Raw genomic sequence first — 27542 nt, forward strand, 5'->3', positions numbered from 1 at the left:
ATACATTACCCCCGTAACACGAAAACTTGACAGGATCCTCCTCAACAACAATCACAAGACACGGTGAGGCTCTCATGGATAAATATGCATAATAATGAAGCCGAAATGGCTAGATATTGATTAACAATGATGATTTCTACACAATCCACCAGTATGCGTAATGAGTTCCCGTGACTGCATTCAGGCGTGGTGTTAGCGAGAGGCTGCCAGAAGGACTGTTCCGGAGGTGGAGGTGGAGCAGGAAGAGAAGAAGGAATAACCACTGCCTGCTGCTCAGTGAACGGCTGCAACAAAGAGGCCCCGTCACTCAAGTGCTACACGTGTGCATACCACGATGATATTTGCCAGACACCGATCGAGTACTATTGCAACTACAACGATCCGTACTGCTTCAAGGTTGTGCAACAAACTGGTAAGGTCTATGGCAGCGGTCGGGAACCTATGGCTCGCGAGCCATATATGGCTCTTCCAGTGACGGCATATGGCTCCCAGACAATTTTGAGTTGAAAAAAAGAATAGTAATAAAAAAATAAAAAATCAGTTTGGAACTGATTTAAAAATACTTGTGATATTGTTTAATACTACGGTGTCATTTCAAAGTAAACAGAAATTAGTTTTGAAGATAAATTTCACGGGTCACGCCTGCATGAAGCTCAACCTCACCACGTATGAACCAGACAAGGCCATCAGCAAAACCATATAGCACCAGAAGTCGCATTAAAAGTAAGACATTTAATTTATTATACGTTAAAAATACTATATGGCTCTCAATGAAATATATTTAGAAATATTTGGCTTTTATGGCTCTCCCAGTCAAAAAGGTTCCCGACCCCTGGTCTATGGAGAAAGAGCCGTGTGCATAACCCGGAAGTGCACCGTTTACATCTTCTCTCAAAGGTCCACGATGCTCATCTGCTAGGCCGCACCGTTGAATATTGTCGGTGCATTAAGTGTAAAATTTGCGCCGTCTGTTTCACAGTGGATGTTAAAATTATGCTCTGATGCTATTCAAAATGAATATACCATTGCGTACCATTGTGTGCCAGTGTCACGGTCAACATTTGCCCTCTTTGAATTATTACACTGCAAATTACTCAATGGGAAATTACACGCAGCAGCAACCATCGCCCACAAAATGGCTGATCACAGGCCGGGTACTGAGTAACCTTGTGCCGCAGAGGAACAGCTGCCAATGGTGTTTGCTCTTTTAGGTACAGGTAGTCCTGTACTTACGATAGAGATGCGTTACGACGACAACCTCGTAAGTCAAAAATATCGTAAGTCAAAGATGGCCTAGCCTACCCAGGAGTCTTAAAGAATGGTGATAATTTAGCAAAACAGAGCATGATAATTGTTTTTTTACCCTTTTATCTGGCAACAAAACTGACACCTTTTTTACAAGGAATCATGTTTGCATAGACCACAATACCTGCAGTCATAATGCATACAAAAAACATAACTCTGATAATGTATGCACTGTCCTTGAAGTTGATGGTCCACACCCGAGACAGCTTTCCTTAGAGCCTAGTCTCACATGGTGTTGGACCAGATAACGCCAAAAGGCGTTATTTACTGGCAAATGAGGTTCCAATGGTGAAAACAGAGCATTTTACAGTATCATACTGCATAAACTATATACTGTATTTATTAATTACAATAATGTATTGCACAGAAAAATGTAAAGTAAAAACAAGGTACATTCTTAGCCTACCTATATGAACTGCAATTTAATAGAAAGTTTTTCAGGAAACAATCCTATCTGCTATAAACACTTTTAACATGCATTGAACGTATCGTATTGTGGTAACCCTAAAATGAAATCGCTAAAGATACGTATCATACATGAATTGAACGTATCATAACGTATCATATTGTACCTTACCGAGATTCTGTCCGTCGTCTGCGTTTGCCTGCCGCGCGCAATTTAAAATATTTTTCAATTTTGTCGTATCGCCATCGTAAGATCGAAATACAGTATCGTAAGTCGGACCATCGTAACTCGGGGGCTATCTGTATTTGCGATGACGTGTGATGAAGTCGCGTTTGTTGTGTAAAACGCTTAGAGAGTCTCTGGGTAAAGGAGGCACTTAAAAAATGAACACGTCAGCAATGCAACTATTCTATCCCTCAATGATTCGATTATTTATCCAAACCAGTGGCTAAGATTTGATTTAAAAGTATTTTGTCATTGTGCTGTAGAGGGTATCTTTATTATTTCCATTATTTTTGGAATTGTGTACCCAAAAAGGCCTGTCTGAGTCTCAAGACTCAAGAAGAATAGTCTCAAGACTCTTATTCAGGAGGGTCCTGTCGCGTGTATTACAGCAGGGGTCGATTGCGCTGTATAATCTCAATTAGGTAATCTGCGTGTAATATGTCAGCATTGGCACGTTTGATAAATGTCTGGACGTCCTGGGAAATCAAACCCAGGACATCCTTCCTATGAGGCGCCAGTGTAACCACTGCGCCAACATCCTGACCAAAATCTAGACTAAACAAATTACATAACTCAATGTCATAAGATTAACGGTGCTACTTACTGCTGCTATGATTAATACATAATTGCCTCCCCACCATTGTCTTTATCTTTCCTCCCTCAACCCCCTTCTTAGTTGATAGTCTTTACGTCAGCCTGGGCTGCCTCAATACGTGCTACGAGGTGTCCTCTGACTTATACAGGAGCTCCTGCTGCAAGGGAGAGTTGTGCAACAAAGCCAGCTTCGGTAACAGTGGCGTTAAAGTAGCTACTCGCCTCCTCCTCACGAGCCTACCTCTGCTGGCGGCCATGACCAACCTCGTGCAGAACTAAAATGGGGGCCGGGCACAGCAGAACTTCTGTGGCTATGTCGGGTGTGGTGGAGTGAGAGTTCATAATGACACAAATTTAGTCAGATCATTAGGTGACCTAATCCCCAAAAAATCAATCATGATTCATCATTAAATCTGTTGATAATATGGAATGTGATCGGTTGGATGATTTGTTGAAACAAAATGGGTTTAATGAGGCTGTGTGATATTTTTTCTCCATCAAGATGTTTGGTGTCGTTTCATAATGCAAATGCAATTTCTAACGCGTACGATATTTCACAAACATACATGACCGGTCACACTGAGGCACGGAGTTAAGGTCAACGTCACTCGAAAACAAGACAAGACAAGCCAAAGTGAATCTTAAGAGAGTGCAGATTGAACGCTGCTGTGAGTCTTTGGGGCCGTCCATAAATGACGTCACGCACCTATTGGGGGGGTTCAGACATTTGTGGCGATGTGTGACGATGGGGGGGGGGGGGGTTGAGTAAATGTGATGTCACATCAAAAGGCGCAACTTTCAGTAATTATAGACAACACGTTCTACTTAAATATACTTTTTAATAAATGTATAGTTTAAAGCGATTTGAAGCATGTTTTATTTGGGGGGGGTCTCTGACTTTTTGTGACGCCGTGTGACGAAGGGGGGGGGGGGTCAAAAATCGTCCAAAATCGCGTGACTCTACTCAGTACGAGTTTACAGCAGTAAACTTGAACACAACATATACAGGGTATTCTAGATTTGAAGCTTTCGTGACTGCAAGGATTAATATTCTTAGGTTTTTTCGATAAAGTCACGTAGGTAAAACATTAAAATTAATGAAACAGTACACTTTAAACACAGCGTCGCACTGTGTTTAAAGTGTACTGTATTTGAGTGTGCCCTGTATATATTCTTAGGTTCATTAATTTTAATGAAAGTAAAATAAAATAATATATTATTTTAAAAAATAATATATTATTTTATTTTACTTTCATTAATTTTAATGTTTTACCTACGTGACTTTACCGAAAAAAACCTAAGAATATATACAGGGTACAATCAAATACAGTACACTTTAAACACAGCGCGACGCAAAGTGGTTCTTGTAGAATGTAGAGGGTAGGTAGGGGTGAAGGCTGAGGCGACGAATGCTAGAAAGTATGGATACTGTCAACGACGTAAGTGTGGGTTGAAGCGACGTATTGGAACCTATTTTGCACCGAACATAGCCAACCATGCTAATCGGAGTGGTGACGACGTACAGTTGATCAGTGTTCCAGTAATGGGAGTCTGTGGTGCCATGATTCCCCCGTACCACCCCCCCCCCCCCCGAGCACACGCAGCACACAAACACACGTAGTGCCCCGGCGGGGGATTGCTTGGCACAACGGGTTTTCATCTGGAGGGCCCCTAGGTGGGATGTCCCGCGGTTTCCCGGTGCCAGGAGATTGGCTGACCCTCCCAGGACAAATCACATTGCGGCGCTCCTAAATTCGCTTAAAATTGTAGGTTTAATTTGGAGCTTTCGTGACTGCAGGAATGACTCTTTGGTTCTTTCGGTAAAGTCATGTATAAAGAGAAAATAATAAATTAAATACTAGCATACGACGTTTCGATTGCAACACAAGCAATCATCATCAGGTATAAATGAAATAGAAACACAAATCTAGTATACTTAGAAATGTAATGTAATACAATAGAAAGTCGGATAACATAACAGTCAACACCCTACCTGGTTGATTACGTTCTTCCTGAGAATGCTAAATTTGAGAGAGAGATAAAACACAGAACCAGAGACATATAGACAGACATAAGCAGAGACAGATATCACAGACATACATAGAGAGAGACACATAACTTAGACACACAGAGAAACCACGCCTCTGTGTCGAGGCCTTAAATAGAGAGAGGGGGGCGGGGGCGGTGAGAGAGGGAGGGGTTAGAGAAATTAGCATGTCAATGAGTGTATGGCCGCACAAAGGTTCACTGGGCCAGCCACAATGAGTCACGCACGACATCGGGGAGAGGGCTGGGGTGAAATATTAAGCTAGCAGAGCAAACGATGATGGCATGGGGATCCTAGCACCACCGACCAAGTACACACTAACCGGGTGTGGATTCGCCAGCCGTACGCCCTCCCAGATTAAACCGGCTGAGTCAGGGATTAATGAGTAAGAGCGCAGAGACAATGAGCCCGAAAAATAACGTAACGTAACGCTCCATGTAAGGACAGAAAAACGTTTGAAAATCACAGGTAAGTGCACAATTGGCTGTGCAGGATAACATAACCCTGGGTGTTATTTTTTTATCAAGGGGCATAAAAAGGGTAGTCCGAAACGGTTCAGTACAGTTCTCTCCAACCTCTCGGCCGCGAAGACCGACTCCCTGCTGTCGTGTCTCCTCAAGCCGCTCGCAGCATCCGTGTGATTCCAGCTCGTGCTGCTACAAGGCAGTGATGGGCAAGGTTTTTTAAATCCTTTATATTAAGTTTGCTTGCTTGCGTGCTTGCTTGCTTGCTTGCGTGCTTGCTTGCTTGCTTACGACCGTGCAAACCTTTCGGTCGTTTTTTAACCCACTTCCCGTGATCCAATCGAGCTGACATTTTGCACACAGACTCGTTGTGCGAGATAATTAATGTTCGTGAAATTTTTTTTCCAAAATTTTACACTGTTTAGGGAAAACAAATTAAATATTTAATTACCAATTGTTTAATACTGCAGACAATCATCTGACCCATAGGTGGCAGCCATCTCAAGCCAGAGGACGAGAGGACTCTAGCCGCCACGCATATAAAGGATTTAGAGTGAAAAACTTTGTTTTTACGGGTTATACTTATTTTTCGTCATCCTCCCTCCGACTCTCACAGCGTCCGTGCGATGCAGTGAGTACAGCTGCGAGGTACGTGATAGGGAGTGTGAGTGTTTTGGGAATTGGATAGTAATCGGATAGGCTCTGCTCTCGGAATATTCCCTCCGGGCAGTGCAGAGTTTTGCGCCGTGAAATAAAACGTTAGCACAGAGCATCGGTGTAGTGTTGTGATTAGAGTGTACGTGGAGCCGTTTTAGATCGAGTCTTAGTGCAGGTGCGGGGTAGCGTATAACTACCCGCCGTCGCGTGCGTGTTCGCGCAACCGCTGTAGCGCTAGTCTTTGGGTGGACGCAGATTAGGATATAACCACCCGCAAGCGCACGCGTGTTTGCGCAGCCACTGTAGTGTTAACTGGGGCATACGCATATTAGAATATAGCCGCCCGCAAGTGCGCGCTTATTCATGCCGCCGCTGTAGTTTTAACTGTGGGGCAGGCGCATATTAGAATATATCCGCCCGCAAGCGCACCCGTGTTCACGCCGCCGCTGTAGTTTTAACTGTGGGGCAGGCGCATCTTAGAATCTGATCGCCGGCAGGGGCGCGCGCCTGCTCGCCACCGCTGTAGCATTAGCGTTGGTGTGTGTGCGTGTGTGGAATAACCCCGTGCGGCGGTGAGCCAGCAATTCAGAGGGGTTGCTAACACGGGGGGGCTGATCACCTGGTCAGCGGGGGCCCGGAGGGGGCCGATCGACGCGGTGGAGGAGGGAGTGGAAGGGGTGGACGTCGCGCCCCACCTGCCCAGTGAGGGCGGTGGGGTGGACACGGCCCCCACAAGTGTTCGTTATGCTGGAACTGTGATGTGAATGCTCATGCGTTTTAGGATAGGGTCGTACAAACCTGAGTTATCACACACACGCTACTATGTGTACTTTTCTCGTGTTATTTTTTAATCTTTAATTTTCCTAAACGGTGGATACAGGAAATATATGGCCACATATAATCAGAATTACCATAGTGACGAAACGACCAATAGGCGGAGGGATGATAGCCTTAGTCAAGTCTCATCCAGGACTTGAACTCACCTCTTTCTGATTGCAAGCCACTCATTATCTCGCTGTACCGCTAGCGATGGCTATAACCATGACTACAGTTACGAGTCCGCTCACCTGACCTTTTACCCAAATACAATCCATTCAGTGTCCCGTATTATCTAGACCCGCCTTTATTACAGCAGCTTATGTCTTTCTGTTGCCTTAGCCAGTAATATTTTGCTGTTAGTTTGGACATTTCCTGTTCATTTTGGACAAATATGATGCAAAATGAAATTCATGGCCACATCAGATTGACCAGAGTAACGAATCGATCCCAATCGCAGGTCAGTGAGAGTGGGCCCAGAGGAGCAGTGATAACACCTCCGGCGCCCCCAATAAAAGTGCAGCCCTGGTATTCAACAACAACCGCTGTTTAGTAAGTGGCTGTGACATTACCACATCACTTATGCCATGCTAGGTGCACTTTGAATTCACGCGAAGTGTCGAAGGCCCACTGGCAGCAAGTCACAGAACAGACCCAGGTGCCAAGGGCTGACTGGCTCAGATTAACGGCAGATGCACCTCAAACACATGCACACATACAAAAAAGACCACTATATAGCCATATATGTGGTCTGGATAAATATAAATGTAGTGTCGTGTAGAATCACTCAGTCCGACACGTTGTTCCAAGTCACCTGCTTACACTTTATTACTCTCTCTCGCACCAGTTGTAGGCACTCCTATCTCTGTCTATACGGTCACTTTGTTAAACAACTTCCCCTATCTATCTTCTTGGTTCTTTCGGTAAAGTCACGTAGAAGGGAAATAATAAAATAATAAAAATAAAACATTAAATAATTCTCACGACGTTTCGGCCACAACGCAAGCAGCCGTCCTCAGGTGAAGAACAGGTCTGTCGGAAAGACAGCATCTGAATGAACACCACCACGTTTGGCAGCGTATATTTAAGCTGCTGGGTTGGAGGGGGAAGGGCGCCTTGACAAAGGAATTTGCATATCAAGAGGAATTTTGCATATTTATGGGAAATACAGATATGGGATTAGTCACTACTTGTGGAATGCGTAGGAGGTGGAGGGGGGGGGTTCAAAGTCATATTATGCCCGTGCATTATGCAGGATCAGCGGCATCAAAGGGAGGGAGTAGGGTTAGCAGTAATAAATGGAAGGAATTTTAATAGTAAGGAGCTGTAACAGCTAAACTACTGACCGCATCCGTGAGCACAAAGCAGACCTAAAACACGGAAGGGCCGACACCATACATAGCAGGGATAACCAAAAAGATTTCCAAAATCTTGAACAAACACAAGATCCAGGTCCGATTTAACACAGTGCACAACATTCGTGATCTGATCCCATCTGTGAAGGACAAGATTCCTGACATGCAATATCCCGGGGTCTACAAACTAAGCTGTATCTGCGGCAGCAGTTACATTGGGGAAACTAAACGACATATATCGGACCGTGTTCGTGAACATAAGGCAGATCTGAAACACAGCAGGACCAATACTTCTGCCGTGGCTGATTATTATTGTAATGTGGCTGGCTCACATGAAATTGATTTCTAAAAGACGATGGACCTTTGCAAGCCGACTGGCTATCAACAAATATTCGTTCACGAAGCCATCCATATATACAGACACAGACACAATTTCAACTGAGACGATGGTGTTAAACACAACAATCATTGGAAAGATGTCATAAACCACTTTGGGTCATGACTTGATTTGTGTTTTCTTGTCAACCTCTACCGTCAGCAGTGTGGATGGGTGTAGCGAGGTGCAATGCCCCCCCATCTCTACCCCCCTCTCTCCCCCTATCTCTACCCCCTATCTCTACCCTCTTCCTCCCCCCATTGTCTAACACACTTGGACTGTGCCCTCGCCTTCAGCTCCACCTCTATCTCTACCCCCCCTCTCTCTCTACCTGTCTGTGTCCCCTCCCTCCCCCCATTGTCTAACGCACTCCATGTTCTTGTGGTGCTTTGCTCCTACATTGGCGCTGGCTGCCCCGCTCATGCTGTTTACACCGCACAGCTTTGCTCACTCTGAAAGCCCTTAGAAGCAGTTGCATTTGGAGGCTTGCCCCCTCTTTTCTCTCCGCCTGATGAAGACCACTTGTGTTGCGATCGAAACGTCGTGGATTTTTTTTTGCTTTTATTTTTAATTTATTTTAACATTTATTTTTCTTTTCTATCTACGTGACTTTACCGAAAGAACCAAGAATGTGTAAAAAAATCGAATTTAACTTTATCATTTTATATTACCAGCTAAGGCCTACTGAGCTATTAGCTACTTTTTCAGAAGTGACCTGGCCATCACAAATGATAGCTCAACGAAGTGGCGTCTCGTCACGTGGACATTGATAGCAGCCAAATACTCTAAACGTGTCACGTTGATTCTACACGTGGAGGGAAAACCCAGAGGGTCCCGAGAGAAATCCACGCGACCTTGGCGAGAGACAAGCAAACTCCAAATATACAGCAGGAGTCGGGGTCAGGGTCGGGATCGAACCCACGACCTCCTGCAATACCAGGCGAGGTATTCAACATCTCATCGCCACTGTGATGATGAGAGAAGAGAGACGCAGACTCCAAATATACAGCAGCCATCGGGGTCGAGGATCGAACTCACGACCTCCTGCAATGCCAGGCGAGATAGTTAACATCTCATCGCCACTGTGATGATGAGAGAAGAGAGACGCAAACTACAAATATACAGCAGCCATCGGGGTCGAGGATCGAACCCACGACCTCCTGCATACCAGGCGAGATAGTTAACATCTCATCGCCACTGTGATGATGAGAGAAGAGAGACGCAGACTCCAAATATACAGCAGCCATCGGGGTCGAGGATCGAACCCACGACCTCCTGCATACCAGGCGAGATAGTTAACATCTCATCGCCACTGTGATGATGAGAGAAGAGAGACGCAGACTCCAAATATACAGCAGCCATCGGGGTCGAGGATCGAACCCACGACCTCCTGCAATGCCAGGCGAGGTAGTCAACATCTCATCGCCACTGTGATGATGAGAGAAGAGAGACGCAGACTCCAAATATACAGCAGCCATCGGGGTCGAGGATCGAACCCACGACCTCCTGCATACCAGGCGAGATAGTTAACATCTCATCGCCACTGTGATGATGAGAGAAGAGAGACGCAGACTCCAAATATACAGCAGCCATCGGGGTCGAGGATCGAACCCACGACCTCCTGCATACCAGGCGAGATAGTTAACATCTCATCGCCACTGTGATGATGAGAGAAGAGAGACGCAGACTCCAAATATACAGCAGCCATCGGGGTCGAGGATCGAACCCACGACCTCCTGCATACCAGGCGAGATAGTTAACATCTCATCGCCACTGTGATGATGAGAGAAGAGAGACGCAGACTCCAAATATACAGCAGCCATCGGGGTCGAGGATCGAACCCACGACCTCCTGCATACCAGGCGAGATAGTTAACATCTCATCGCCACTGTGATGATGAGAGAAGAGAGACGCAGACTCCAAATATACAGCAGCCATCGGGGTCGAGGATCGAACCCACGACCTCCTGCATACCAGGCGAGATAGTTAACATCTCATCGCCACTGTGATGATGAGAGAAGAGAGACGCAGACTCCAAATATACAGCAGCCATCGGGGTCGAGGATCGAACCCACGACCTCCTGCATACCAGGCGAGATAGTTAACATCTCATCGCCACTGTGATGATGAGAGAAGAGAGACGCAGACTCCAAATATACAGCAGCCATCGGGGTCGAGGATCGAACCCACGACCTCCTGCATACCAGGCGAGATAGTTAACATCTCATCGCCACTGTGATGATGAGAGAAGAGAGACGCAGACTCCAAATATACAGCAGCCATCGGGGTCGAGGATCGAACCCACGACCTCCTGCATACCAGGCGAGATAGTTAACATCTCATCGCCACTGTGATGATGAGAGAAGAGAGACGCAGACTCCAAATATACAGCAGCCATCGGGGTCGAGGATCGAACCCACGACCTCCTGCATACCAGGCGAGATAGTTAACATCTCATCGCCACTGTGATGATGAGAGAAGAGAGACGCAGACTCCAAATATACAGCAGCCATCGGGGTCGAGGATCGAACCCACGACCTCCTGCATACCAGGCGAGATAGTTAACATCTCATCGCCACTGTGATGATGAGAGAAGAGAGACGCAGACTCCAAATATACAGCAGCCATCGGGGTCGAGGATCGAACCCACGACCTCCTGCATACCAGGCGAGATAGTTAACATCTCATCGCCACTGTGATGATGAGAGAAGAGAGACGCAGACTCCAAATATACAGCAGCCATCGGGGTCGAGGATCGAACCCACGACCTCCTGCATACCAGGCGAGATAGTTAACATCTCATCGCCACTGTGATGATGAGAGAAGAGAGACGCAGACTCCAAATATACAGCAGCCATCGGGGTCGAGGATCGAACCCACGACCTCCTGCATACCAGGCGAGATAGTTAACATCTCATCGCCACTGTGATGATGAGAGAAGAGAGACGCAGACTCCAAATATACAGCAGCCATCGGGGTCGAGGATCGAACCCACGACCTCCTGCATACCAGGCGAGATAGTTAACATCTCATCGCCACTGTGATGATGAGAGAAGAGAGACGCAGACTCCAAATATACAGCAGCCATCGGGGTCGAGGATCGAACCCACGACCTCCTGCATACCAGGCGAGATAGTTAACATCTCATCGCCACTGTGATGATGAGAGAAGAGAGACGCAGACTCCAAATATACAGCAGCCATCGGGGTCGAGGATCGAACCCACGACCTCCTGCATACCAGGCGAGATAGTTAACATCTCATCGCCACTGTGATGATGAGAGAAGAGAGACGCAGACTCCAAATATACAGCAGCCATCGGGGTCGAGGATCGAACCCACGACCTCCTGCATACCAGGCGAGATAGTTAACATCTCATCGCCACTGTGATGATGAGAGAAGAGAGACGCAGACTCCAAATATACAGCAGCCATCGGGGTCGAGGATCGAACCCACGACCTCCTGCATACCAGGCGAGATAGTTAACATCTCATCGCCACTGTGATGATGAGAGAAGAGAGACGCAGACTCCAAATATACAGCAGCCATCGGGGTCGAGGATCGAACCCACGACCTCCTGCATACCAGGCGAGATAGTTAACATCTCATCGCCACTGTGATGATGAGAGAAGAGAGACGCAGACTCCAAATATACAGCAGCCATCGGGGTCGAGGATCGAACCCACGACCTCCTGCATACCAGGCGAGATAGTTAACATCTCATCGCCACTGTGATGATGAGAGAAGAGAGACGCAGACTCCAAATATACAGCAGCCATCGGGGTCGAGGATCGAACCCACGACCTCCTGCATACCAGGCGAGATAGTTAACATCTCATCGCCACTGTGATGATGAGAGAAGAGAGACGCAGACTCCAAATATACAGCAGCCATCGGGGTCGAGGATCGAACCCACGACCTCCTGCATACCAGGCGAGATAGTTAACATCTCATCGCCACTGTGATGATGAGAGAAGAGAGACGCAGACTCCAAATATACAGCAGCCATCGGGGTCGAGGATCGAACCCACGACCTCCTGCATACCAGGCGAGATAGTTAACATCTCATCGCCACTGTGATGATGAGAGAAGAGAGACGCAGACTCCAAATATACAGCAGCCATCGGGGTCGAGGATCGAACCCACGACCTCCTGCATACCAGGCGAGATAGTTAACATCTCATCGCCACTGTGATGATGAGAGAAGAGAGACGCAGACTCCAAATATACAGCAGCCATCGGGGTCGAGGATCGAACCCACGACCTCCTGCATACCAGGCGAGATAGTTAACATCTCATCGCCACTGTGATGATGAGAGAAGAGAGACGCAGACTCCAAATATACAGCAGCCATCGGGGTCGAGGATCGAACCCACGACCTCCTGCATACCAGGCGAGATAGTTAACATCTCATCGCCACTGTGATGATGAGAGAAGAGAGACGCAGACTCCAAATATACAGCAGCCATCGGGGTCGAGGATCGAACCCACGACCTCCTGCATACCAGGCGAGATAGTTAACATCTCATCGCCACTGTGATGATGAGAGAAGAGAGACGCAGACTCCAAATATACAGCAGCCATCGGGGTCGAGGATCGAACCCACGACCTCCTGCATACCAGGCGAGATAGTTAACATCTCATCGCCACTGTGATGATGAGAGAAGAGAGACGCAGACTCCAAATATACAGCAGCCATCGGGGTCGAGGATCGAACCCACGACCTCCTGCATACCAGGCGAGATAGTTAACATCTCATCGCCACTGTGATGATGAGAGAAGAGAGACGCAGACTCCAAATATACAGCAGCCATCGGGGTCGAGGATCGAACCCACGACCTCCTGCATACCAGGCGAGATAGTTAACATCTCATCGCCACTGTGATGATGAGAGAAGAGAGACGCAGACTCCAAATATACAGCAGCCATCGGGGTCGAGGATCGAACCCACGACCTCCTGCATACCAGGCGAGATAGTTAACATCTCATCGCCACTGTGATGATGAGAGAAGAGAGACGCAGACTCCAAATATACAGCAGCCATCGGGGTCGAGGATCGAACCCACGACCTCCTGCATACCAGGCGAGATAGTTAACATCTCATCGCCACTGTGATGATGAGAGAAGAGAGACGCAGACTCCAAATATACAGCAGCCATCGGGGTCGAGGATCGAACCCACGACCTCCTGCATACCAGGCGAGATAGTTAACATCTCATCGCCACTGTGATGATGAGAGAAGAGAGACGCAGACTCCAAATATACAGCAGCCATCGGGGTCGAGGATCGAACCCACGACCTCCTGCATACCAGGCGAGATAGTTAACATCTCATCGCCACTGTGATGATGAGAGAAGAGAGACGCAGACTCCAAATATACAGCAGCCATCGGGGTCGAGGATCGAACCCACGACCTCCTGCATACCAGGCGAGATAGTTAACATCTCATCGCCACTGTGATGATGAGAGAAGAGAGACGCAGACTCCAAATATACAGCAGCCATCGGGGTCGAGGATCGAACCCACGACCTCCTGCATACCAGGCGAGATAGTTAACATCTCATCGCCACTGTGATGATGAGAGAAGAGAGACGCAGACTCCAAATATACAGCAGCCATCGGGGTCGAGGATCGAACCCACGACCTCCTGCATACCAGGCGAGATAGTTAACATCTCATCGCCACTGTGATGATGAGAGAAGAGAGACGCAGACTCCAAATATACAGCAGCCATCGGGGTCGAGGATCGAACCCACGACCTCCTGCATACCAGGCGAGATAGTTAACATCTCATCGCCACTGTGATGATGAGAGAAGAGAGACGCAGACTCCAAATATACAGCAGCCATCGGGGTCGAGGATCGAACCCACGACCTCCTGCATACCAGGCGAGATAGTTAACATCTCATCGCCACTGTGATGATGAGAGAAGAGAGACGCAGACTCCAAATATACAGCAGCCATCGGGGTCGAGGATCGAACCCACGACCTCCTGCATACCAGGCGAGATAGTTAACATCTCATCGCCACTGTGATGATGAGAGAAGAGAGACGCAGACTCCAAATATACAGCAGCCATCGGGGTCGAGGATCGAACCCACGACCTCCTGCATACCAGGCGAGATAGTTAACATCTCATCGCCACTGTGATGATGAGAGAAGAGAGACGCAGACTCCAAATATACAGCAGCCATCGGGGTCGAGGATCGAACCCACGACCTCCTGCATACCAGGCGAGATAGTTAACATCTCATCGCCACTGTGATGATGAGAGAAGAGAGACGCAGACTCCAAATATACAGCAGCCATCGGGGTCGAGGATCGAACCCACGACCTCCTGCATACCAGGCGAGATAGTTAACATCTCATCGCCACTGTGATGATGAGAGAAGAGAGACGCAGACTCCAAATATACAGCAGCCATCGGGGTCGAGGATCGAACCCACGACCTCCTGCATACCAGGCGAGATAGTTAACATCTCATCGCCACTGTGATGATGAGAGAAGAGAGACGCAGACTCCAAATATACAGCAGCCATCGGGGTCGAGGATCGAACCCACGACCTCCTGCATACCAGGCGAGATAGTTAACATCTCATCGCCACTGTGATGATGAGAGAAGAGAGACGCAGACTCCAAATATACAGCAGCCATCGGGGTCGAGGATCGAACCCACGACCTCCTGCATACCAGGCGAGATAGTTAACATCTCATCGCCACTGTGATGATGAGAGAAGAGAGACGCAGACTCCAAATATACAGCAGCCATCGGGGTCGAGGATCGAACCCACGACCTCCTGCATACCAGGCGAGATAGTTAACATCTCATCGCCACTGTGATGATGAGAGAAGAGAGACGCAGACTCCAAATATACAGCAGCCATCGGGGTCGAGGATCGAACCCACGACCTCCTGCATACCAGGCGAGATAGTTAACATCTCATCGCCACTGTGATGATGAGAGAAGAGAGACGCAGACTCCAAATATACAGCAGCCATCGGGGTCGAGGATCGAACCCACGACCTCCTGCATACCAGGCGAGATAGTTAACATCTCATCGCCACTGTGATGATGAGAGAAGAGAGACGCAGACTCCAAATATACAGCAGCCATCGGGGTCGAGGATCGAACCCACGACCTCCTGCATACCAGGCGAGATAGTTAACATCTCATCGCCACTGTGATGATGAGAGAAGAGAGACGCAGACTCCAAATATACAGCAGCCATCGGGGTCGAGGATCGAACCCACGACCTCCTGCATACCAGGCGAGATAGTTAACATCTCATCGCCACTGTGATGATGAGAGAAGAGAGACGCAGACTCCAAATATACAGCAGCCATCGGGGTCGAGGATCGAACCCACGACCTCCTGCATACCAGGCGAGATAGTTAACATCTCATCGCCACTGTGATGATGAGAGAAGAGAGACGCAGACTCCAAATATACAGCAGCCATCGGGGTCGAGGATCGAACCCACGACCTCCTGCATACCAGGCGAGATAGTTAACATCTCATCGCCACTGTGATGATGAGAGAAGAGAGACGCAGACTCCAAATATACAGCAGCCATCGGGGTCGAGGATCGAACCCACGACCTCCTGCATACCAGGCGAGATAGTTAACATCTCATCGCCACTGTGATGATGAGAGAAGAGAGACGCAGACTCCAAATATACAGCAGCCATCGGGGTCGAGGATCGAACCCACGACCTCCTGCATACCAGGCGAGATAGTTAACATCTCATCGCCACTGTGATGATGAGAGAAGAGAGACGCAGACTCCAAATATACAGCAGCCATCGGGGTCGAGGATCGAACCCACGACCTCCTGCATACCAGGCGAGATAGTTAACATCTCATCGCCACTGTGATGATGAGAGAAGAGAGACGCAGACTCCAAATATACAGCAGCCATCGGGGTCGAGGATCGAACCCACGACCTCCTGCATACCAGGCGAGATAGTTAACATCTCATCGCCACTGTGATGATGAGAGAAGAGAGACGCAGACTCCAAATATACAGCAGCCATCGGGGTCGAGGATCGAACCCACGACCTCCTGCATACCAGGCGAGATAGTTAACATCTCATCGCCACTGTGATGATGAGAGAAGAGAGACGCAGACTCCAAATATACAGCAGCCATCGGGGTCGAGGATCGAACCCACGACCTCCTGCATACCAGGCGAGATAGTTAACATCTCATCGCCACTGTGATGATGAGAGAAGAGAGACGCAGACTCCAAATATACAGCAGCCATCGGGGTCGAGGATCGAACCCACGACCTCCTGCATACCAGGCGAGATAGTTAACATCTCATCGCCACTGTGATGATGAGAGAAGAGAGACGCAGACTCCAAATATACAGCAGCCATCGGGGTCGAGGATCGAACCCACGACCTCCTGCATACCAGGCGAGATAGTTAACATCTCATCGCCACTGTGATGATGAGAGAAGAGAGACGCAGACTCCAAATATACAGCAGCCATCGGGGTCGAGGATCGAACCCACGACCTCCTGCATACCAGGCGAGATAGTTAACATCTCATCGCCACTGTGATGATGAGAGAAGAGAGACGCAGACTCCAAATATACAGCAGCCATCGGGGTCGAGGATCGAACCCACGACCTCCTGCATACCAGGCGAGATAGTTAACATCTCATCGCCACTGTGATGATGAGAGAAGAGAGACGCAGACTCCAAATATACAGCAGCCATCGGGGTCGAGGATCGAACCCACGACCTCCTGCATACCAGGCGAGATAGTTAACATCTCATCGCCACTGTGATGATGAGAGAAGAGAGACGCAGACTCCAAATATACAGCAGCCATCGGGGTCGAGGATCGAACCCACGACCTCCTGCATACCAGGCGAGATAGTTAACATCTCATCGCCACTGTGATGATGAGAGAAGAGAGACGCAGACTCCAAATATACAGCAGCCATCGGGGTCGAGGATCGAACCCACGACCTCCTGCATACCAGGCGAGATAGTTAACATCTCATCGCCACTGTGATGATGAGAGAAGAGAGACGCAGACTCCAAATATACAGCAGCCATCGGGGTCGAGGATCGAACCCACGACCTCCTGCATACCAGGCGAGATAGTTAACATCTCATCGCCACTGTGATGATGAGAGAAGAGAGACGCAGACTCCAAATATACAGCAGCCATCGGGGTCGAGGATCGAACCCACGACCTCCTGCATACCAGGCGAGATAGTTAACATCTCATCGCCACTGTGATGATGAGAGAAGAGAGACGCAGACTCCAAATATACAGCAGCCATCGGGGTCGAGGATCGAACCCACGACCTCCTGCATACCAGGCGAGATAGTTAACATCTCATCGCCACTGTGATGATGAGAGAAGAGAGACGCAGACTCCAAATATACAGCAGCCATCGGGGTCGAGGATCGAACCCACGACCTCCTGCATACCAGGCGAGATAGTTAACATCTCATCGCCACTGTGATGATGAGAGAAGAGAGACGCAGACTCCAAATATACAGCAGCCATCGGGGTCGAGGATCGAACCCACGACCTCCTGCATACCAGGCGAGATAGTTAACATCTCATCGCCACTGTGATGATGAGAGAAGAGAGACGCAGACTCCAAATATACAGCAGCCATCGGGGTCGAGGATCGAACCCACGACCTCCTGCATACCAGGCGAGATAGTTAACATCTCATCGCCACTGTGATGATGAGAGAAGAGAGACGCAGACTCCAAATATACAGCAGCCATCGGGGTCGAGGATCGAACCCACGACCTCCTGCATACCAGGCGAGATAGTTAACATCTCATCGCCACTGTGATGATGAGAGAAGAGAGACGCAGACTCCAAATATACAGCAGCCATCGGGGTCGAGGATCGAACCCACGACCTCCTGCATACCAGGCGAGATAGTTAACATCTCATCGCCACTGTGATGATGAGAGAAGAGAGACGCAGACTCCAAATATACAGCAGCCATCGGGGTCGAGGATCGAACCCACGACCTCCTGCATACCAGGCGAGATAGTTAACATCTCATCGCCACTGTGATGATGAGAGAAGAGAGACGCAGACTCCAAATATACAGCAGCCATCGGGGTCGAGGATCGAACCCACGACCTCCTGCATACCAGGCGAGATAGTTAACATCTCATCGCCACTGTGATGATGAGAGAAGAGAGACGCAGACTCCAAATATACAGCAGCCATCGGGGTCGAGGATCGAACCCACGACCTCCTGCATACCAGGCGAGATAGTTAACATCTCATCGCCACTGTGATGATGAGAGAAGAGAGACGCAGACTCCAAATATACAGCAGCCATCGGGGTCGAGGATCGAACCCACGACCTCCTGCATACCAGGCGAGATAGTTAACATCTCATCGCCACTGTGATGATGAGAGAAGAGAGACGCAGACTCCAAATATACAGCAGCCATCGGGGTCGAGGATCGAACCCACGACCTCCTGCATACCAGGCGAGATAGTTAACATCTCATCGCCACTGTGATGATGAGAGAAGAGAGACGCAGACTCCAAATATACAGCAGCCATCGGGGTCGAGGATCGAACCCACGACCTCCTGCATACCAGGCGAGATAGTTAACATCTCATCGCCACTGTGATGATGAGAGAAGAGAGACGCAGACTCCAAATATACAGCAGCCATCGGGGTCGAGGATCGAACCCACGACCTCCTGCATACCAGGCGAGATAGTTAACATCTCATCGCCACTGTGATGATGAGAGAAGAGAGACGCAGACTCCAAATATACAGCAGCCATCGGGGTCGAGGATCGAACCCACGACCTCCTGCATACCAGGCGAGATAGTTAACATCTCATCGCCACTGTGATGATGAGAGAAGAGAGACGCAGACTCCAAATATACAGCAGCCATCGGGGTCGAGGATCGAACCCACGACCTCCTGCATACCAGGCGAGATAGTTAACATCTCATCGCCACTGTGATGATGAGAGAAGAGAGACGCAGACTCCAAATATACAGCAGCCATCGGGGTCGAGGATCGAACCCACGACCTCCTGCATACCAGGCGAGATAGTTAACATCTCATCGCCACTGTGATGATGAGAGAAGAGAGACGCAGACTCCAAATATACAGCAGCCATCGGGGTCGAGGATCGAACCCACGACCTCCTGCATACCAGGCGAGATAGTTAACATCTCATCGCCACTGTGATGATGAGAGAAGAGAGACGCAGACTCCAAATATACAGCAGCCATCGGGGTCGAGGATCGAACCCACGACCTCCTGCATACCAGGCGAGATAGTTAACATCTCATCGCCACTGTGATGATGAGAGAAGAGAGACGCAGACTCCAAATATACAGCAGCCATCGGGGTCGAGGATCGAACCCACGACCTCCTGCATACCAGGCGAGATAGTTAACATCTCATCGCCACTGTGATGATGAGAGAAGAGAGACGCAGACTCCAAATATACAGCAGCCATCGGGGTCGAGGATCGAACCCACGACCTCCTGCATACCAGGCGAGATAGTTAACATCTCATCGCCACTGTGATGATGAGAGAAGAGAGACGCAGACTCCAAATATACAGCAGCCATCGGGGTCGAGGATCGAACCCACGACCTCCTGCATACCAGGCGAGATAGTTAACATCTCATCGCCACTGTGATGATGAGAGAAGAGAGACGCAGACTCCAAATATACAGCAGCCATCGGGGTCGAGGATCGAACCCACGACCTCCTGCATACCAGGCGAGATAATTAACATCTCATCGCCACCGCGGTGCCCCCTAACCCTCTCCCGTATCCTCTCCCTTAACATGCCCCTCCACCTCCACGCATAAAACATTATCACAAGTTTCCCATTTTACTCCATAACCTCATCTCCATCCCTTTGTCCTACTCCTATCCAGGGGCGGTTTCTTCATTAGGGCGATTGGGCGACGCACCACCAATGTCATTCAACCACAGAGTCACGCTAGCCGTCACTGTGCCTCTGGATATAGTCCAATCAGCGTCATGTCACGTTCTGTGGAGTACCGCCTCTTTTTGGGAGATTTCACTCTGGCTAGGAATCGCCCCGAGTGTTCCCATAGACTTACATTCAAAGATGTTTTTTTTCGAACGGGGGGCGCTGCAATGCATTCTCTACGGCTTCCGGGAGGGCTCGCCCTAACGTGCTTACGTCATCATACGTAAGCACGTTTCAGTCAACAATATTATTTGTCGCCACCTAGTGGAATCTTTAATAAAAGAAACTGAGTGGATTGTAATAATAGTGAGTATAGAAACAAACAAGATGTATTGTAAGAGTCACTTTATTTCTCATTAATATTAAAGAAGTGAAGTTGCCTTTACATGCTTAAGCTGTTAATTTATCCATTGCATGGGTGGACCTTATCCTTATCAATCATCCAGACATTTGCCCCCCCTGAGAGATTTTGCAGGAGCCGCCACTGCTCCCATCTCTGGCCTCGCCCTCCCACTTGGGCTTTCTTCCCCCCACCAGGTACAGGGGGTGGCCGCCACATTAAGCGCGATGCTGTGAGGCACACTCGCATGAAGGGAATGGAGGTTAAGCTCGTCCAAGGTTTAAACCATGGTGGGTTTTACTCTCCAACATACAACCGGTTAGTGTTCAACTAAATAACTCATTGATTACGTTTTGTTTTATGGTACCCAGCCACCCCAGTTCGATCCTGCTCATGGCCCAACGCCAGTGTGACGATTATCCGAAATCGGTCCTGGGCCTCAAACTCAAATGAGTACCCAGTGCGGTGTGTGGACATTACCCCTGGGGGGGGGGAGACAACGGCGGTCGGGTGTGGTGTTGCTAACAGCACTTGCCCCAACCGTAATGTACGGATCGCTTCAGTGGAGGTTTCTTTCAGAGGCGTCGTGCTGTCGATGACAAAGTTCGGTCCAAACCCGCGTGGTTCCGTGTTCGGTTGTTGTTGGTGGTTTGGAGGAGTGTTGTGGAGCGAAGTGATGCGTTGTTAATGCTCGTTAAAATGTTGCCAAACTTAGACATCGATCTGCTGTGGTAAATAAATACATTGAATAAACTTTGGAGAAATCACGAAGCGTGTTTTATTTGTGAGAAAACGTTTATTTCCAAAAGTGTGTTTAATACAGAATCATTTCCCCTCAGAAAATGGCGGTCAATTTTAATTCGTGATCGATTAATGGAATTATTACACCAAAACCTGTAAAAAGAAACATTTACTCACTGAAGAGACACGGAAGCTGTGCAAACCTACAACTGTTTATCCTTATCCGACGTTAATCCTTACATTTGTAAGGGTCGCTGTGCGTGCAACATTGTTGGTGATAACCGCCATCGCGTACCGAATAGAGGCAGTTCTCGGCTTAGCACTCAAAACGCGTTGTTCCTGGAGAAGTGAGCACTCAACGACTAGGCCAGGGGTCGGGAACCTTTTTGACTGGGAGAGCCATAAAAGCCAAATATTTCTAAATATATTTCATTGAGAGTCATATAGTATTTTTAACGTATACTAAATTAAAAATGCCTTACTTTTAATGTGACTTCTGGTCACGGGTGCCGTGACCCGAGAAATTTTATCTTCAAAACTAATTTCTGTTTACTTTAAAATGACACAGTATTATTAAGCAATATCACAAGTATTTTAAAATCAGTTCCAAACTGATTTTTTTTTTATTCTTTTTTTCAACTCAAAATTGTCTGGGAGCCATATGCCGTCACCGGAAGAGGCATATATGGCTCGCGAGCCATAGGTTCCCGACCGCTGCACTAGGCGCTAGTACCATCGTATATATGGGGATGCATTCTCGACAGCGTTATTTCTTTCATGAGCAATATATGAGGATAAACAGTTATTAGCCTCCTACTCCCAGCCCCGCTCACTCCCCCCCCCCCCCCCCCCGGCATTTTGCCGTGCTTGCTCTTTAATCCCTCTTTTTAAATCCTTTATATTAAGTTCGCTTGCTTGCTTGCGTGCGTGCTTGCTTGCTTACGACCGTGCAAATCTTTCGCTCGTTTTTTACCCACTTCCCGTGATCCAATCGAGCTGACATTTTCCACACAGACTCATTTTGTGTGACAATTAATTTTCGTGAAAAAAAAATGCAAAAATTTTACACTGTTTAGGGAAAACAAATTAAATATTTAATTACCAATTGCTTAATGGTGGCAGACAATCATCTGACCCATATGTGGCAGCCATCTCAAGCCAGAGGACGAGAGGACTCTAGCCGCCACGCATATAAAGGATTTAGTGAAAAACGTTGTTTTTACGGGTTATACTTGTTTCTGCTCGTCCTCTAAACGTTCTCGCAGCACTCCCCTCCCTCTACTCCACACCCCCCTCTCTATCTCTCCCCCCTTGCCCCCCCCCCCTCTCTTGCCTATATAGCCTCTTGTTACAGCAGCGCTTTTGCCCACTTCAGCAATTGTTCTTGCTGTGGTTGTCCCACCTGACGACAGACGCTTGTGTTGCGCCCGAAACGTCGTGATTTAATTTAATTTATTTTATACCTACATGACTTTACTAAAAGAACCAAAGAGTATGGATCCCTGCAGTCACGAAAACTTCAAATCTAGATTCAAAATATGAGGGTTTCATTGGGGTATAGGTAATAGTGACGATGATAATAATACAGATGGTAAACATTGTTTCACAGATATAAAAACAAAATGTATAATAACATCGGTATTGTGTACTGTACTCTTGAGTTCATTCTACTATACTCCTGCAATGCAGAGGTGGGAGACGAGGTTGGAGCTGATGTGCTCGCAATCCGGGTGTTAGTGATGCCCTCAGTCTATATTTCTGCAGTGAGGTTCCTTTCAGGTGGACCTTGAGACTCGATCCTGGTCTCGTGAGTTCCTACCTGGCTAAACGTATGGTAATAACATGGAACGATATATAGACAGTAGAGATTTTGACATAAATTAATAACGCATGAATTGTCCCTTAAGCCAAATTTAATCATCTAAAGACAGTTATACATTGTTCTTCTTGTTAATTACAAGTCATGTGCTTGAACCGAGTAAATAAGTGCCCCGGTTAATCCGAAATCCACGTGATCGCCTCTTTAATACAGTAGTTGCATATCTTTACAACCGCGGGTGGAGTTTGATTGATTAAAATTTGGAGGCCAAAAATCGGAGGACCCAGAGAACAATCCACACGACCACGGGGACAACATTTACAATCCAAATATACAGCAGGCGTTATGAGTGGGATTGAACCCACGACCTCCTGCATACCAGGTGAGGGTAGTTAATCTCACCAACTGCTTGATATTACCTACGTACTGCGTGAAAACAAACCCAACATACTGAGCAAATTAAAACCCTACTACGTACTATCAAGCAAAATCTAAAAATAAATAAATTAAGAAATGGTAAAAAAACGAAAAAGCACACACAATAAAAAATTTATCACAATAAACTCCTTAAAATAATATCTATATTTTACCAGCTACGGCCCACTGAGCTATATAACTAATTTTCAAAAGCGGCCTAGCTATCACAAGTGATGGCGCAACGAAGTCACTTATCATCACGTGGGAATTTATGGCAGCCAAATAATCTAAACGCGCGTTTCTAATTGTGGAGGGGAAGAAACGGAGCGCCCGTGGAAAAATCCACGCGCATCTCACCACCATGTCTTGCACTAGGAAGCAATAACGAGGTGCGGTTGGCATCAGTGACTTGGCGGAGATGATCTCAATCTCACAAAGTCTGCATGAGACTGCTTACCAACCCAACATAACTAACAGTGTAACTTTCCAAGCATGCCGCGACCCAACAGAGTTACCCATGCAAAGTTCCCTTGATGTTTACTCTGCATCGTTAGATTGAATGAACACAACAATAATGCTACTGCTGCTGTTGTCACTGCAAAGTCGGTTTGGACCGCCTGGCGATTTGTGTCAGGTTGAGTCTTCGACAAACGTCCATACGACAATGTCACTGGCAGGCGTAATGGCTCAATGTTTCCACGACCACAGGCAACAACCTTCCATCTGCACGAGTGTTCCAGGTCTCTGTTCCCACTCGCTGTGAGCCAAACCCGGGTTTTTTTAAATCCTTTATATTAAGTTCACTTGCTTGCGCGCTTACGACCGTGCAAATCTTTCGGTCGTTTTTTAACCCACTTCCCGTGATCAAATCGAGCTGACATTTTGCACACAGACTCGTTGTGCGTGACAATTTCTTTTCGTGAAAATTTTTTTCCAAAATTTTCCACTTTTTAGGAAATTTTTTTTTTTTTATATTTTATTTGAAATACCAATGTGATAAAAATGAAACTCTTACTCAAGAAAAACAGAAATGAATGATAAAATAAAACCGATGCCACGCATATAAAGGATTTATAGTGAAATACTTTGTTTTTACGGGTTAATTTTTTATATTCACATTCATTCACCGAACCGAATTTATATTTACATCGAGCGCCTTCACTCAAAGCGTTGATATACAGTCTTCTCTCGGGTTAACGTTCTCAATCTGTTCCACGAAAACTACTGTTAACGGAATAACCGTTAATCGAATTAACTTATGAGCTGAAAAATAGAAGAAGAAAAAATCACTGCGTCTGCTAGAGCTGTTTCCACTGCCAAAACAGAGAACGTAATGTGAACAAAGCCAGTCGAGGTCTAAACGCTCATAAATGGGTGTCACTGATTGGCTGAGAGCACGGCTCAATCACACTTGCGAGCGCTCGGGTTGGCCAAAATTGGTGCACGCGTGCAAAACGTAAACATACCATTACATCAAAATTTGTAACGTTAGTGGAAACCATGGGGGTCTAATGGGAGGCGAAACGTTAGCCGAAAAACCATTAACCGAGGAACTACTGTAGTTTACAAGTCAATTACAGAATGGAATGATGTATTTGACAGTGGGCGTGCTACAAGGATTGAGGAATGAGCGACAGCGACAGAGGGGTACTTGGGGATCACAAAATGGGTATAGGGGAGGGATGGAAAGGAGTGGAGGGGCGTGGGGAGTGAAGAAGATGAAGAGAATGAGCGATGGAGAAGCGAAGAGCCTATAAGAGAGGAACGGAAGGGGGTTAACAATGGGGTCTCTGCTGAATGTACAGGGGAAGTTTATTCAAGTGGAGCGGTCCAAGGAGGGAGAATGACTACAAATAGAATTGAGAGACAGAGAAGATTGGGAACAAACAGGGCAAGAGACGGGAGCGGCAACGGTGTGAATAAAGATGCCCTTGCAAGTGGCAAAGGTGCCCCGAGTGCTCTCTGTAAAGATCCCCCTCTCGTACCCAAACTAGTGCAGTCATGTACGGTTTAGTGACAACTCTTTGGCACGCACCAAAAGGGTGTTTACGAGTCCAATTCGAACCTCAGCACAGAAGTTCCCCGCCCCACCTGCGTCTCAACAGCATCACGAACACCACCACGCAGGTCCCCCGATACAGGCCGCAGGCAGGGCCCATGGAGTTGGGGGGGGGGGGGAACTTCTCTCAGCTCAGCTCAGTAGAGATGTCATCACCGATGGCATCGAGGGTGCGCTTCACGGCACGCTCGATGTCCCCCGCGTATCTGAGCAGGTTCATGTCACGCGTAAGCTCAGCATGGCTTGGGAAGTTCCAATCCTTCCGCCAGCGCTTGTAGTGCTGCACTGTCGCCTGCGAGTCCGGCACCCGCCTGAGACCGTGGCCCGGCCTTAGCGCCAGCACGCGGTGCACGTCGTGGAACTCGATGCCACGGGGCTGCAGCAGCACCTTGGAGGCCACGTCGCCGGGTGGGTACGTCACCTTGTCCACGTGGCCCAAGATGTCGGTGCCATGCACCCGGAGGCCCGAGCTCGAGACCCGCGTCGCAGTCTCTGCCACCGGGAAGTTGTGCATGCGGAAGTAGTAGGCAGACGCGCCATGCTTCGACAGGGCCTCCATCATTTTGGGCCAGTTGGGCCACTCCCTGGGGATGATGATCTCATCCAGGTCATGCATGGCCAAGTACCGCGCCCGGTACATGTTCCTGTACAGGCAGTCGTTCAGGGTGGCGATCTGCCCATAGTAGTGCAGGTCACCCGGGTTCACATTGATGTCCCAGCCAGTGGACGGATTCAGGAAGTCGGTGATTGGCCACTGCTGCACGTCCATGAAGCCCGAGCGTGCGTAGTGGCGCAGCAGCGCGTCCACCTGTGGGCTCACGCTCGTGTTGTAGACGGTGACGAAGCCGGCGCCCAACAGGCGGTACAACTCCATACTCTGCACGAGGAGCAGCGCGTCGCTGAAGCCGCCGAAGAGGGTGGGGAGGCAGACCCCGAAGTGGTGCCGAGGTGGGGAGGGCTCCCGGTTCTGCACCGGCATCAGCACCGAGGAGAAGATGGAGGAAGTTGATGAGGCGCCACCTTCCTCGTCCATCACCAACGCCACGTGGCTCGGGAGGGCCTCCCCCTTGGGCACGCGGCACAGGAAGTTGAAGACTGCGAACTCAAAGTTGTAATGGTTGCTCGGCATTTTTGGTGTGGCGGCCACAGAGATGGCGCGCCTGGGCTCGGCATCACCGTAGAACATCCTGCAGCTCGCCTTCCCAAATGACCACCACCGCCACCGCGGCCACCGCCATGGCCACGACCACTGCCATGGCCACAGCCACGGCGGGCCACGGGGAGCGAGGGCGAAGACACGGAGGAGGGGCTGCCCATCGCCGCGCGTGTCCAGATACGCCGAGAAGGCGAGGACGCGCGACGTGCCCACCTTGTGCAGCCGCACGTCAGCTCGAGCGTGCCGCCCCATGGGGGCAGGGCTGAGGAGGCCACGGGGTGGCGGGGTCAAGGAGGCCATGAGGGGGCGGGGCAGAATCAGTGGGGGGGCGGAGCCGAGGATGAGCACCACCAGGACGGCCATGGCCAAAAGAAGCAGCAATACGGGGAACAGCATCCTCTTGTGGCCGTGCAGCACGCGCATGGTGACCAGCTTGGTCATTGCGATCCCGAGTTTTAGTTTTCTCGCAGTGCGTTGCATCGGGCGGCGGTTTGCGGGACTGCCGTCTGTTGTGTTTCGCAAAAGACAACACAGCAATTACTGCAATTCTCATCATCGTCACCATAATGCCTTCATATAAATACAAAGTGTAGATATATTTTATAGGGCTAATAGGGGTATTCTCTGGGTCTAACACTGGTGAGACAAGGCCATAAAAAAGTCTGTCTCTAGTGTAGGCCAATCAGTTTCAAAGTCAATGCAAACATTATCAGAGCATGTTTGTTTGAATTTTTTACCAGAAGCACGTGTGGTTAATGCAGACTCGATGCCTTGTAATAGGTGTGTCTATTTG

General features: G+C 48.5%; 1 protein-coding gene across 9 annotated transcripts in view; it reads right to left on the minus strand.

Annotated features, from left to right (window-relative positions):
- Positions 1–21152: 21152 nt before the first annotated feature.
- LOC133339442 (uncharacterized) overlaps positions 21153–27542 on the minus strand; it is a 36722-nt gene continuing 30332 nt past the window's right edge. For 6 of the 9 annotated variants that reach the window (XM_061547608.1, XM_061547607.1, XM_061547609.1 and 3 more), the window contains exon 3: positions 21154–27255. In XM_061547608.1, the coding sequence (XP_061403592.1) occupies positions 25721–27255 (1535 nt within the window). In that variant the 3' untranslated portion in view covers positions 21154–25720. Of the gene's footprint in view, positions 27256–27542 lie in introns of all 9 variants that reach the window. The other 3 variants (XM_061547603.1, XM_061547602.1, XM_061547610.1) reach the window with 1 other exon arrangement.

Source organism: Lethenteron reissneri, unplaced genomic scaffold (genome assembly GCF_015708825.2).
Source record: "Lethenteron reissneri isolate LAM-NWPU_2019-01 unplaced genomic scaffold, ASM1570882v1 scaffold_1864, whole genome shotgun sequence".
Taxonomy (NCBI): domain Eukaryota; kingdom Metazoa; phylum Chordata; class Hyperoartia; order Petromyzontiformes; family Petromyzontidae; genus Lethenteron; species Lethenteron reissneri.